This window comes from Manis pentadactyla, chromosome X, assembly GCF_030020395.1.
Source record: "Manis pentadactyla isolate mManPen7 chromosome X, mManPen7.hap1, whole genome shotgun sequence".
In the NCBI taxonomy this organism is placed as follows: domain Eukaryota; kingdom Metazoa; phylum Chordata; class Mammalia; order Pholidota; family Manidae; genus Manis; species Manis pentadactyla.
In genome coordinates, this window is record NC_080038.1 from 105,418,257 (window position 1) to 105,433,052 (window position 14,796).

Consider the following 14,796-nt stretch of genomic DNA (forward strand, 5'->3'; position numbering starts at 1 on the left):
ACTGACAAAAATGGTAATTTCTCAGAGGTTAGCAGGAGTTAGCGGGCAGAGGATGGGCATTTAACCAAAGGCTTTCTGGAGAAAATGATGCTTTTGTATTTGAAGGGTAAATAGGAGTTAGCCAGAAGAGAAAATGTGAGGCCATTATAGGAGAGTGATAGCATTAGCAATAGAAAGTCTGTTCATATTGGAGATTTAGATTTTAAAAATAAAATTATGAAAATATTGGGAAATTAGTAGGTGACTCTTTGTAATTTCAGGGTTGCAAAAGACTTTTAAAAGTGACATCAAAGAAAGAAACCATAAAGGAAATGACAAATATATCGGATTATGTGTAGATAAAAAAGCTTCTATGGTTCAAAAAACTACCATAAGCAGAGCTACAACAATGACAATCTGGGAATAATATTTGCAATAAATGCCTAATAGTTTATATTAAATGTTATTAAGACATAAATAGCTCATATATCTCAATAAGAAAAAGAGCATACCAGTTGAAAAATAGGGAAAAGCCACAGATGATCACATTGCTAAAGAAGAAATATGGCTGTTCGAAAAACATGTTAGAAAATAGTTTTACATTTCTGGTAATTTGAGACATGTAAATGAAAGCAATAAATTTCATTTGTGTGTGTTGTAGGGAAGGAAAAATAATTTTCCCTTTACTCTTCAGGTTCTTGGCTGAGACCCCTTTTTAATAAAAGATATATTAATAGGAGAAAAAACAGACATTTAATAACATGTATTAAATGTATACTTCCTGTATACATGGGAAGAGACCCAGGAATACTGAGTAACTCCCTAAAACAGCACAAGCCACCACTTTAAAAACCATCTCTAGCTATAGATCAAAGGATGTTGAGGGTAGGGAGTCAGCTGGAGGTTACTAGAAAAGCACAGGATTGTTATTGCAGATTCAGTTTGTTGGCTTCACCGTTGACTGGAGTTTTTAGAGACTTAGAGTCATCCTTTGCTTCCTGATATGGAGAGGGAGCTATTCTTACAAATGCAGATTTCCCTTGTAAATGTAAATGTCCTATACAAAAGGGTAGTAACTTCTGTTTGGTTTTCAGAGCTTCTCTCTTGTCATTTTAAAGGCAAAAAGGGAGCTCAAAACCTCCCTTAAGCCCAAGACAGACTTTGGGGTGGCACATTCTGCTCCCAATTCAGTGTTTCGCCTTTTAAATAGGTTGTGGCAGAAACTCATTCTTCTGTGTTGCTGGCAAGAATATAAATTCAAAGGAATTTTTTGGAAGGCAATTTAGAATTCTAGGTTAAAAGCCTTAAAATGTATATTCCCTTTGAAGATCTAGTAGACTAAGGAAATAGTAAAGGATCTGAAAATATAGAACTTAATTTGTGACAGGGGAGACTGGTTGAGTAAATTGCTGCATATCTTTATAATTGAATAAAATGAAGGTGTTAGAAAATGAGTTTATAGAAACATGTTTACTGAAAATGGAGATTGTTCAGGATAGAGTTTGGCATAATGCATAAGTCCATCATGGTGGAGAGGACAGGGTCCTGGGCAGAGAAAGCCTTGCCTGCCATGCTAAGGAGCTTAAGTTTTTTCTGTTGGTATTGGCAAGCCACTGGAGACTTCTAAATGGCAGTTTGGAGCTGTATTTCAGATAGATCCCTCTTAGAATAGGTGAACAGATTATTGCAGTGTTCCAGGGAGAGGGGTGAGGGCTTGACAGTATGAACATCAGGGAATCTAGGACAGACTTTGGCAACCGAAGGAATGGATCTTGCCTATGGTGGGTAATGGTTATAAGTACTCCTTGTTAGGAATCCTCAGGTGGTTGCCTGCCACCATAGAAGGTGGAACCCGGAGAACTAGCCAGAGGCCCAGGCCTAGAAAGATTGTGTGCCAGATCAAACACCACTCTACTGTTCCTCTCTCAATCTCTCCCATTCATTTATTTTTCCCACCCCCTTCACTGCTTAACCAGGTCAGCCCCGCATTTAAGATGGTCTTGGTGATTTGGCTGTCTTTCCAATTGCATTTCCCATAGTACTAACACTTTTGTGAACAAAAATTACCTTCTTTAGGCATTAAGAAAATGGGGTTTACTGAATCTAATGTTGGGGTGGAGCAGAAGTTGATGGGAGGCCCATGAACTTGGTGTTGATCAAACTGTGGGAACAGGGACAGGAAGTAGGAGAAGCGATGGCTGAGAGGTTGGGTAGGAAAGATGGGAATGTGGAACTAGAGCAGGTCAGAGATGGAGGGTGAGTTGGGACAGCTGATGGTGCCTAGATTGTGTGCTTCAAAAAGAGCTGAATGTACAAGTTTCGGGGAAGGGATACCTTGGAGTAGTACAGGGAGCTTTCCTGGGGAATTGGAGAGACTATGGTTTTGAATGGGACCTGTGGGGTTTTTCTGGGGAAAAAAGGGCAAAAAAGGACCCCAATTTTGAAATGATTCAAGATGTGCAAACATGGAGCAGATTTGGAAATGAGTAAGGTTGGAGCTAAGACGAACCCTTCTCTAGTGAACCTTTGTCATTTGCTGCCTAGTTAGGTTTGTGTTGGGAGATGGCTAAGCTTGTGGATCTTGTGAGCTGTGTGGTGGCACAGGTGTGGGGCCATTGGGGTGACTCCCGGGTGACACGGGGTCAAGGCGTTGGGGTAGAGTCTAAAGAAGAGGAGCTGGACTGTGTCAGGTATGAAGTGGAAAGAGTGTTGAATTGGGAGTTAGAGGTCTTGTCAGAACCTTGAAGAAACCTGAATTTCTTCATCTGGAAACAGGGATTTTAATAACTGTTCTCAGTTTCCTGCAGGCCTTGTTTGCGCTTGCAAGTGGCCTCTCTTCCCTGTTTGCAGCTGAAGGAATAGTTAGCATTCTGCCTGGTAGTCTAAAACACACGCTACCAAAATTTAGAGGCGGTTGGCAGCCAACCAAGCAAAGAAGTACGGATACTCAGGCAAAGGCTGGGGGCCCTTGGCCCTCTAGATTAAAATATTATTTTCACATGGCTCCTTTGCTTAATGGTCTTAGGGGGGCATTTTGTATTTTCCTCTGTTCTTGTCCCCTCCTCAACAAAGAATTGAAGGGCAGAGACACAGTAGTGAAACAGTAAAAGTTTTATTTAAAGTTATTTAAAGAGAGAAAAAGTACAGGCCACCTCAGGGAGGAGAGGCGCCCTGAAAGGTTGAAGAGAGAAAGTTTAAGGTTAAAAGGTTACACACTTAGAAAGTGCAGGCGACCTCAGAGAGAGGTGTGTTCTGAAGGGTTTAGGGTCTGGGGTTTTATAGGCAGCTGAGGATTTTCAGGAATGTGACAAAGGGCTAGGGGTGTGACTTGTTAAGTGGACCTAAGTTCATCCTTAGTGAGACATTAAGTCTCTTCTTATCAGTGGTCTAGGTAGTTCTGCAAAATTAACACCAGAAATTTACTGCTCTGATTTCTTCCCAGGATGGTAGCTTCCTGGTCTGGGAGCATATCAATCAAGACTGCCTGCCCTGCCTCCAAGGTGGGCTGAGTTATTGTCTTGTTTTGCTGAAGAGTATGTTAAGAATCTTACTTCTTAACTTCTTGGGTTTTAAAATGCAGTTTTAGCTTTAAGATGGAATTTTTCCTGTCTTTATTATGCTGTTTATAGCTGGGCCTTTTAGCAGGTCGAAATAAATCTTACAATGGCATGATCTAATTGACACAATGAAGACATGGGCTGTGCTGAGATACTTTTCCTTATTGGGGAATATTTGACTATTCCAGGCCTAGTTGTTCCTGGCCTTTTGAGCTTTAACTGATTAACTGATTAGCTCATTTTTTTCTGGGTTTCTAGTTTTTTTTTTATTTTGGTATCATTAATCTACAATTACAGGAGGAACACTATGTTCACTAGACCCACCTCCCCTCACCAAGTCCCCCCCGCACCTCACTAGTCACTGTCCATCAGCATAGCGAAATGCTGCAAAATCACTACTCGTCTTCTCTGTGCTGCACAGCCCTCCCTGTGCACCCCCTCCCACATCATACATGCCAATCACAAGGTCTCCCTTCTTCCCCCCCTTCTCCTTCCCTTCCCACCCATCCTCCCCAGTCCCTTACCCTTTGGTAACTGCCAGTCCATTCTTGAGTTCTATGATTCTGCTGCTGTTTTGTTCCTTCAGTTTTTCTTTTGTTCTTATACTCCACAGATGAGTGAAATCATTTGGTACTTGTCTTTCTCTGCCTGGCTTATTTCACTGAGCATAATACCCCCTAGCTCCATCCATGTTGTTGCAAATGGTAGGATTTGTTTTCTTCTTATGGCTGAATAGTATTCCATTGTGTATATGTACCACATCTTCTTTATCCATTCATCTACTGATGGACACTTGGTTGCTTCCATTTCTTGGCTATTGTAAATAGTGCTGCGATAAACACAGGGGTGCATCTGTCTTTTTCAAATTGGGCTGCAGCATTCTTAGGGTAAATTCCTAGAAGTGAGATTCCTGGGTCAAATGGTATTTCTATTTTGAGCTTTTTGAGGAACCTCCATACTGCTTTCCACAATGGTTGAACTAATTTACATTCCCACCAGCAGTGTAGGAGGGTTCCCCTTTCTCCACAACCTCGCCAACATTTGTTGTTGTTTGTCTTTTGGATGGCGGTGATCCTTACTGGTGTGAGGTGATATCTCATTGTGGTTTTAATTTGCATTTCTCTGATGACAAGCGATGTGGTGCATCTTTTCATGTGCCTGCTGGCCATCTGAATTTCTTCTTTGCAGAACTGTCCGTTCAGTTCCTCTGCCCATTTTTTAATTGGATTGTTTGCTTTTTGTTTGTTTAGTTGCATGAGCTCTTTATATATTTTGGATGTCAACCCTTTATCGGATCTGTCATTTATGAATATATTCTCCCATACTGTAGGATGCCTTTTTGTTCTATTGTTGGTGTCCTTTGCTGTGCAGAAGCTTTTCAGCTTGATATAGTCCCACTTGTTCATTTTTGCTTTTGTTTCCCTTAACTCAGGTTTTTCTGGGTTTCTAGTTTTAACTGGTTAACTTTTTTAGTCCCTTGTAGTGGGCTTTATGGCCTTATTCTACTTCCAATCTGTTCATATCTATTTTCTTGTCTAACGTGTGGATTATGGATGTGGCTCCACCATGACAGAGCAGGGTGTTTTCAATGTTATAAATCTTTGAAGTTGCTCAAGGAGGCCATGAGTTTACTGGAAATGGAATATGATGAATTTGGGGTCCTTTTTCAGATCTGCTGATTTGATATGTGTACATGTATCTGATGTAAAGATTGCTTGAAAAAGATAGCCTCTCTCCCAGTGGTGGGTGAAGGCAAATTCTGGCATGCTAAGACCCCCACCCCTTAAGATCCAATCACCACCGACCAGATGATCACCCACCCCTTAAGATCCAATCACCAATGCAGAACACGCACTACCCCTACTCCTTAAAAATGCACTTCCTCACCCACGAGCTGCTGCTCACTCTCTCTGGGGGCAGCCATTTTCTCTTTCAGATAATAAAATCTCTTGCGTGGGCCCGTGTCTCCTGAGTCGTTCTGTGGTAAGGAGGGTCTCAATGAGATACCCTTTCAGTGGGGATAGACAGGAAGATGGCAGAAACACAGTGTTGGTTGGAATGACTTGGCCACATGAAAGCAAACTCATTTAGAGTCAAGATGAGATTATCTGCCTTAAAAAAATTAGATCCATGATTGGGTTGGGACTGGAGGCTTGCTCTTTTGAATAGGCTTCCAGGCTTCTGGCATAGGGCTGTCATGGATCAGAAACAGCCAAATCAGGGAAATCTGTCCCAAGACTCGGTTGGCTCTTCTCCTCTTGGCTGTGCATATAGAAAAAAGAAAGACTTAACTGCGGGACCCAGTGTCATATTTTTGCTTCTCTTTTGACCATGTTGGCAGTATCTTGGGCATTCTAGAAGCTCAGGCTGGCATGACTCATAGGTGACACCCGAAGTATGAAGGAGTTTTCCAAGGTGGTTGAGGGGCCCCTGTTTTCTCTCTGTGTACTGTAGCTTCTGAGTGTAGCCTTTGGGGTAAGTTAATGTTTGGATGATTGAAATTCCAGTTTGACAATCCTTATCCCAAACCATTAAGGTCAGATGTATTTCAGAAGTCAGAATTTTTGGACTTCCGAAGGGCAATTTAATGAATGCGGAGTATTTTACATATACTCCTGGTGGGGCTTGGGGCAGCACCCCACAATCAAAATATATTTTTATTATGAGAAGTGAATGCTCACCATAAACGGAATAAAGAAAATCTGTAAAGAGCCTCAGTTCACAGTTGAACTCATATTTGCTAACAAATTAGCTTTGGGAAAAAACCCAGATATTCAGTGTTTGAAAGCGTTTTTGGATTTGGTGATTGCCAATAAAGGATCATGGACCTGTAATTGTCATTGGTTTGGCACTTTTAATGACATTGATTCACAGGGGGAAAGCCCAGTTCTCCCTGGGTGTTTCCTTGGCAGGGTTCCCTGATGAGGTACTGTGCATGTGATGGACTCCTGGCCCCGTTCCTTTCAAGACCCTTTCCCTTTTCCATTTGTTCTTTCTTATCCTCTTGGCACAGTTTCAAGCAGGTGTCTTTCTTTATCGTGATTTTTCTTACAGTACCCTTTCCTTCTAACTGCAGATTCTGAGAGAATTGAAGCCCCAAATGCTGCAGGATATACATACAACAAAGCCAAATAAGTCCATTATGCGGATAATCGGTATTAAATGCTTAACAAGATAGCGACACGCACCAGAAATTCTGTAAACAGCACCATGAAATCACTGTGGGTGAAGGAATTCCACAAACCTGAGTTCCCTTCTTTTGTCAATCCTTAGTTCTGTTGAATGATTCTGGTAATAGCACAGGCTGGGGCCAACAGCCAGCCATGCTGGCTGCCAGGAGTGGTTGAATGAATCTCCTGGGGGTGTTTGTGAAATCCTCAGATTCCCGGAGTCCCAGACATTAGCATTCTTAATGGGGGAGCCCAGGAATCTGCATGTTAACAAGCACTCTGCAGGGGTTTCTGAGTCCCTGTTGAGAACCAGTGCTTTAGGAAAGGGCAAACCACCACAGCTGCACGGTTTTTGAAGACTATAATCCAGGCCAAGGTTAAATCAAGTAGCCTGGAACTGATCTATTAGAAGGATGAGGTTCTTCTTATTTGGCTGGACCTTAGAGAATAGAAGGGTAAAACCACCTAGTCATGCTTAGAGACAAGCAAATCAAATGTGGGGGAGGTAAAATACTTCTCCCTCTCACCTTCTAGGTTCTTGCAATAAAAGATTAATAGGAGAAAAACGAAAATAACGGTTAATAACACGTATGCCTCCTGTGTACATGAGAGAGACCGAGGAACCCAAACCATCACGTTAGATCGCATCTCTAACTAAAGATAAAAGATGTTGGGTTGGTGCTGGGGCAGGAGGTCAGTTATGGGAGGTTAACAGAAAAAGCATGGCAAACAATGGTTAGGTTAAGCAGATTTAGGTCATTGCCTCCTTCCTTGATAAGGGTCACTAGAATTGTAGTCCTCCTCTTCCTGGTACAGAATGGGAGACACCCTTAAAAATGGAGATTTCCCTGCTAAATGTAAATGTCTCTTACAGAAGGGTAACTTCTGCTGAGTTTCCAGAGCTTTTCCTATGTTTGCTCTTTCTCAGAAGTAATCAGCCTAAAGTAATCATTATGCCAAAGAGACATATTTTGAGCTGGCAAATTCTGCTTCCCTTAAAATCAAAGGGAGGCTTGGAGCCTTGGGGGTGACAATACAGTAAGTAGGGTTTGCCAAATGAAATACAGGGTGCCCAGTTAAATTTGAATTTCAAATAAACAATGAATAATGTTTAATTTCAGATAAACAATGAACAACAATGAACTAAAACATTATTCATTGTTCATTTGAAATTCAAATTTAACTAGGCATCCTGTATTTTAATTTGCTAAGTCTGGCAGTGCTAAGTATTGATTAACCCACCTTCCCTGTGGAAGGCAAACCAGATGTTATTTGCTTACTTGTCCTGGGTTAAAAGCTTTTGTAGAATTGAAGGATTGTATTGTTCTAGAGTTAAGAGTAAGTGTTGTAGAGGCCGAAAGGGCCTAAGGAAAGCTTTCCCTATCTCCCAAAACAATCCTGCCTCATTTTCCATCTCTGCCTTTCCCTGCTCTGACATACACACACGCACACACCCAGGTGTATGTGTAAACACAAACATGGTTGGAACACATCTTTTTCCTTTTGAATTTTTTAGATTGTGTTTTTTGCATTAGTTTGGTTTTTAAAAGTAACATCGTCTCAGTGTGTCTAGAATTCCTCTTAATAACCATACTTCATTCTTTTTCAATTGCAGATTTTTCTTCTGGCCTGCCCTCCATGTCCTGGAGCTGCCGTTGTCTTCAAGTAAGGGAAAATTATTTTTTGCTCTGTTATTGCTATTCAGACTCTGCTGTCTGTCAGATAACAACGGGTGATGATTACATCACCGTGTACACCTTGGGCCTGCACCGCTTTTGTCTCTGGGCTTAGTGAGGGCAGAGAGTCCTGAAGGCCCAGGGAACCAGGGAAATGCGTGCGGAGACTGGGCTTCAGTCAAGCCCTGAAAAAATCCTTTTTTGCGAGGCCTTGTAGTGGTGGTTCGTGGCCAAGGCATGCTCCCATGGAAGGTTGCTGCCTTCCTAAAGTTCTCTGGGCAGCATGCTGGGGGACAGACCATGTTGGGGGCCAGGCAGTTCTCCTCTTGAGAATCTTTCCGTTTTGGTCCTGCTGCTCCATTGAGGAAATGGTTCTTCACTCTGAAGGCCTTTGTTCTTTCTTTTTTCTTGAAGTACAAATTAAAGTGAGCACAGAAAAATACCACCTTATTACAAGCCCTGACTTAAAATTAGCCAACAGCAAATACATTAGAGTGTATTGCCAGCAAATTGTGTTTATCTGAAGGCAAGTTTGCTTAAACGAAATTCCCAAGAGTCCTGGAATCCTCATTGAACTGTGAGTCCTGACCATCTCACTCACCAAAGCTTTTATTAGAGTTGCTAATGAGAAGTCCTAAATTGACCAAATTAATTTCATCTCTTTCCACCTTGGAGCTGGCTCCCATTTTGGAGCTGTTCCTGAGCAGTGAAATGGCTACAGGCCAGAGGGCAGGGGCAGGAAGTAAAGAGCCCAGTAGATCCTTGGGTAATGGAGAGTGGTGGAAATGGCTTTCTGATCTACTTAAGTCATTAAAGTGTGAGGTAGGGGAAAATATGCCCCATTTGCTGCTTCATGTATCTCCTTGGAATAGCCACCTAGTCTCTTGCCTTAGGTAAGTAACCTCCTGCTGGACGAGGGGGAATGGATTTTGATTTCATACTGTATGTATAGACAGCTCCTAAGCGGAAGGGGTATTTAACCCAGTTTCCCTCCCTTGATTTCCCAAAATGAGCTTGATTTTTCAGTGTAATCTTTTAAAAGTAACATTTATTAGTTTTATTTCATTGTTATGAAAGTAACAGCAGTCATTAAAACAATTCAGTCACCTAAAGAAGGAAATAAACATCACCCTTAATCCTACCACCAAAAGATAATTTTGATTATTGCTTTTCTTTTTTTAAAAAGGAGAGAGCACATGTAGTTTATTATTCTATCTTTTCTAAATTAATTGAATTTGTATATATATTTATATACATAAAAACACATAAATATGATTACTGGATAAAATTTTTTATAGTGGTCTTTTTTTCCTACTTTTCCTTGATTTGTTTGGCTCCTGCTGCTGTTGGGCAGCTGCATCTGGGGAGGTCTCTTACAGAGCACTAGGTGAAACCTCAACTCGGACAGTGGAGGATTCTTGACTTGGATTGAGAAGGAATTCATGAACAGGTCGGACAAGTGTAGGTAAGGAAGGAATTCATTAATGCGAGAATAGTAGTGAATGGCGGCAGCCATGTAGGCAGTAGAGAGCAAGGAAGAATAGAGGGAGGAAAGGGAAGTTCACTGAACTCCTGCTTGGCATAGGGGCAGATCCCTGGCCAGCTCCTGAAGCCAGAGTCACCTGGTATCCAGTGTCGCTTGAATCTGCACAGCATGGGAACTAAGCCCCTACCACCCCAGGATTTGGGGGAGCCATGGAGCACTGGATGGAGTGAGGTTATGTTCTGAGAACTTCCCCAAAGCAAAGAAAGGAGATTTCCAGGCAGGCTACTAAAGAGCATGATCATATAGCTGCAGTCCTGTGTGGGACACCCAGCCAACGGGAACTTGCAAGCCCAAATCAGAGATCTTAGTAGGCCTTCCCTACTTGTCTGAAGTAGGACAGAGAGAGTAAAGTTGTGCGCTTTAGTCTAAAATATTGAATGAAACAGCAAAGTAACAAAGATGCTTACCACTTATTAATCTCCCAAGAGGCTTGGAAGAGTGCAGAGATAAAATGCAGTAAGTTGAGCCGTAAGAAGGCTTTAAGGCTAAGTACACACTTGAAGAAAGGGGAGTGTGGGCAACCTCAGAGAGGAGGCATGCTTACAGCTTAGGATTTGTGTCTTTTAAGGATTTCAAGAATGGGGTAAAGGGCCAAGGGAGCGTAGGTTTGACGTGTGGTCTAATGATGTCTCTGTCTGGTGAGTTACGGTCCATAGTCAGTCCTCTAGCTATTCTGTAAGATTAACTTAACACAAAGAATTTCTTGATCCTGTTCTTTGCTAGGATAGTAGTGGTTACCCTCAAGCAGTGGGAACATATCATTTAGGACTGCTTGCCCTGTCTTGTCGGTTATTGGCTGATTACCATAAGATATGTTAGGAATCTTACCTCCTAACTGCCTGCTTTCTAGCATGGAATCTTAGCTTTAAGATGGAGTCCCTTCTGTTCTTACTATACTATTTATATCTCGGCATTTTTCATCATAGGAAAAATTAATCATGATGCATGTCCCATGTCCCTGCTCTACCTCACTACCTCTACCTTTCCACACCATTCCTGCATATTAACCAAATCAGTATGTATCCTTCCATATTTTTCTCCATGCTCATAGATTTATACACACACACACACACGGGTTTGGGAATGTTTTGTTACTGTTCTTTGTTCATTTTACAAAAATAGGATCTTACATATATTGTAGTCTTACTTAATTCCACTTGACAATATCTTAAGAGAATCTATCAGTGTCTATTGTTGTAGTGCTTACTCTTTTAAAAGGCTGCAAAAATATTTCATGGATGCACAACAATTTATTTAGCCATTCCTCTGTTAGTGAATCTTTGCATCAATTCTTTCTCTATTTCTGCCACTATAATCAGTGGCGAAAGAAACGTTGTGCATATATCCTTATATTCTGGTGCTTCCAGTTTATGTGTGTGTGTGTATGTACACAAATAGATGAATGTTTATATATACATATGTTAACAGATATTTCCATATTGAGTTAACAAAAACAGGCTGTTATTATTCACTTTTCCCTTTTGTATATAATACATTAGATTATTGTTTTCTTCATTTCCCTTCCAGCATGTAGTGTTACGGTTCTGTTGGAGAGAAAATTTCTTCCTGTACGTTTCAAGGTTCTTCTAGCTGGTGTAAGAATTAAATTGAACTGAGACAGGTTTAACAGGACAAAGTAACAAAGTTTATATGTGCACAGAGGTCCAATAATGACACTGAGACCTAAAGAAATGGCCAAGTTTTTATACTTTTTTAGACAGAGACAGTAGATCTGTGAGGAATTGACAAAACAAAGAAAACTTATATTCCAGAGCTTCAATTAGTAATTCTAAGTAGAATTTGTACTGGTGTAGTAAATTAGTGAAAAGTAACAAGGTTTGTTTTTACAGCCTTCTCTGCTCTTAAGTTCCTTGTCTATGGTAATAAGGATGTCTCACCTCCAGGTACAGGGAGGGTACCTTTTACTTGGGAGATTTATGTACTGTTTTTTTGGAGATAAAGGTGGGTCAGAATGTTCGTTCCACTTGTACTGATTATTTCTTAAGTAACATCTAATTAAAAATAATCAATACACCAAAGTGGTACGATTTGGGTCTGCCTGCCTTTGGGCTTCTATAGTTCTTTTATAAAGTTTTGATAACCTAATGTATATATTTCCTTGACTATTAATCAATGTCTGTATTAGCTCACACACACACACACACACACACACACACACACACATATAGTTTCATCCAATTAAATTTGTTCTTTCAATTGTTCAAATTATCTCCCCATAGCCAATGGTTTTAAAAAATCTTTTCCTGTATTTGTGAGAGCTCTTTGTATTTTCTTATTTTCTATATTTGTAAGAACTCTTTGTTTATTTTAGGTATTGGTCCTTTGTCTATCATCATTATCACAGATAACCTTTCCCAGATCTGTATGTACTGATTTGGCTAATCTTTTCCACATAATATTTTACATATATTTTTTTCATTTCCAATTATGATCATTCTCTTACATAGCTTCTAGGGTCCCGGTTGTGGTTGATTGTTTTCTTATAAGATGGATAATCAGTTGTACTAGCAGCATAGATTAAATAATTCCCATTTTCCCCAGTGAACTGAACTACCATCTTTGTCATGTATTAAATTTTTAATATACTAGGATCCATTTATGGGTTCTCTATTCTGTTTCATCTGTTTGCCTGTTTTAAGTTATGTTGGTTTGATTACCTTAGCTTAAATCTGCCCTGGCCCTCCCACCCCCCTCCCGCCCCAGGCTAATCTTTGGCTTTTTTTTTTTTTTTAATAATTATTTTTTATTGAAGGGTAGTTGACACACAGTATTACATTACATGAGTTTCAAGTGTACAACACAGTGGTAGAACATTTATATACATAATTCTAGGTTCCAGCTATCACCCTACCAGGCTGTTACAATATCTTGACTATATTCCTTATGCTATACATTACATCCCGGTTACTTATTTATTTTACCATTGGAAGTCTGTCCTTTTTTTTTTTTTTTTTTTTTTTGTGAGGGCATCTCTCATATTTATTGATCAAATGGTTGTTAACGACAATAAAATTCTGTATAGGGGAGTCAATGCTCAATGCACAATCATTATTCCACCCCAAGCCTAATTTTTGTCAGTCTCCAATCTTCTGAGGCATAACAAACAAGTTTTTACATGTAGAACAAATTCTTACATAATGAATAAGTTACATAGTGAACAGTACAAGGGCAGTCATCACAGAAACTTTCGGTTTTGCTCATGCATTATGAACTATAAACAGTCAGTTCAAATATGAATACTCATTTGGTTTTTATACTTGATTTATATGTGGATACCACATTTCTCTCTTTATTATTATTATTTTTAATAAAATGCTGAAGTGGTAGGTAGATACAAGATAAAGGTAGAAAACATAGTTTAGTGTTGTAAGAGAGCACATGTAGATGATCAGGTGTGTGCCTGTAGACTATGTGTTAATCCAAGCTAGACCAGGGCAATAAAACATCCACATATGCAGAAGATTTCTCTCAGAACGGGGGGGTGAGGTTCTAAGCCTCACCTCTGTTGATCCCCAATTTCTCACCTGATGTCCCCCCTGCGACTGTGCCTGTCTTAGGTTGTTCCTCCCTTGAGGAATCTTACCCGTCTCTGGCTAACCAGTCATCTTCCGGGGACATACAGGGAAATGTGAAGTTGGTAAGTGAGAGAGAAGCCTTATTGTTTGAAAAAGTTAGCTTTTTACTTCTTTGCATATTTATGCCCTGTGGCTTCTATGCCCAGCATTTGTCTTGAGGTATCTTTACCACTTGGAAGAATTATGATACTCGGTAAATTTGATATGAGGCACGAATTCTATTTAAGGGTTGTAATTAGGAAGGAAGAAGAAAAGCTATAGAAGTAGCAGGCGGAAGAAAACATGGGAAGATTGATTATTTCTTTGACAAATCTTCTTGTAGAGTAACTTCAGCATATATAGGTTTTAAGCTACTACTTAAATTGCGCACACACATTAACATAATAGGAGTATAGTTACATAACCAAAGCATATCTGTAATTACCAGCCATCTGCAGTGAAACCAAGAAAACCAGTTAGGCACCTTAGGCATTTGTGAAAACTTATCTATGATATGGTGGATATTGTCCAACTGAACTTGAACAGTCTGAGAGAAATCAGACAAATTAAAACAACCCATTCCTGGGGACTGTTCACATGCCATATGTTCTTTTAACAGTAAATAGTCTGTAGTTGTAAGACTTTGGAGTGCTACAATTTGCACTTCTCCAAATTCTTGGTTGAGTTCCAACAGTATAGATCCAGTCAAATTTGTTGTTTTACTGTATGCACAGGCCAGCTTAGATATCTCCTTCCTCATTCCCATGGCAGGTCCAGGAACTGGTGGGATGAATGCTTCTACAGCTGTAGCAGTGCGTGGATCTTTGTTGGGGTTTTTTGATGATCATCTTCTGGCATGAGTCTTCCAGAGGGTGCAGATGTTGGAAGTTCTTTTTCATATCGTATCTTAGTTCATTTTCGGGGTAGCCCAATTAGGCTTTGATCCTCTGTATAAACACAAACAGACCCTTTGCCTACACTTTTATATGCCCTTTATACCCTTGTGTAGAACTCGTTGGAGGTTACCACACAGGAACTGCCCTTTTTTTTTTTTTTTTTTTTTTTTTTTGCTATCTCTAATCTACACTTACATGACGAATATTATGTTTACTAGGCTCTCCCCTATACCAGGTCTCCCCTATAAACCCCTTTACAGTCACTGTCCATAAGCATAGCAAAATGTTGTAGAATCACTACTTGCCTTCTCTGTGTTGTACAGCCCTCCCTTTTCTCCTACCCCCCCATGCATGTTAATCTTAATAGCCCCCTACTTCTCCCCCCCTTATCCCTCCC

The 14,796-nt window shown here is 40.3% G+C and overlaps 1 protein-coding gene across 16 annotated transcripts in view; it reads left to right on the forward strand.

Moving 5' to 3' along the window:
* TMEM164 (transmembrane protein 164) overlaps positions 1–14,796 on the forward strand; it is a 314,697-nt gene that overhangs the window by 68,862 nt on the left and 231,039 nt on the right. For 15 of the 16 annotated variants that reach the window (XM_036912672.2, XM_036912666.2, XM_036912659.2 and 12 more), the window contains one exon: positions 8,322–8,371. Coding sequence is in view for 12 of the 16 variants with exons in the window: in XM_036912666.2 (XP_036768561.1) it covers positions 8,322–8,371 (50 nt within the window). In the remaining 4 variants the exon portion in view is untranslated. Of the gene's footprint in view, positions 1–3,456; positions 3,480–8,321; positions 8,372–14,796 lie in introns of those variants that run through there. The other variant, XM_057495627.1, reaches the window with a different exon arrangement.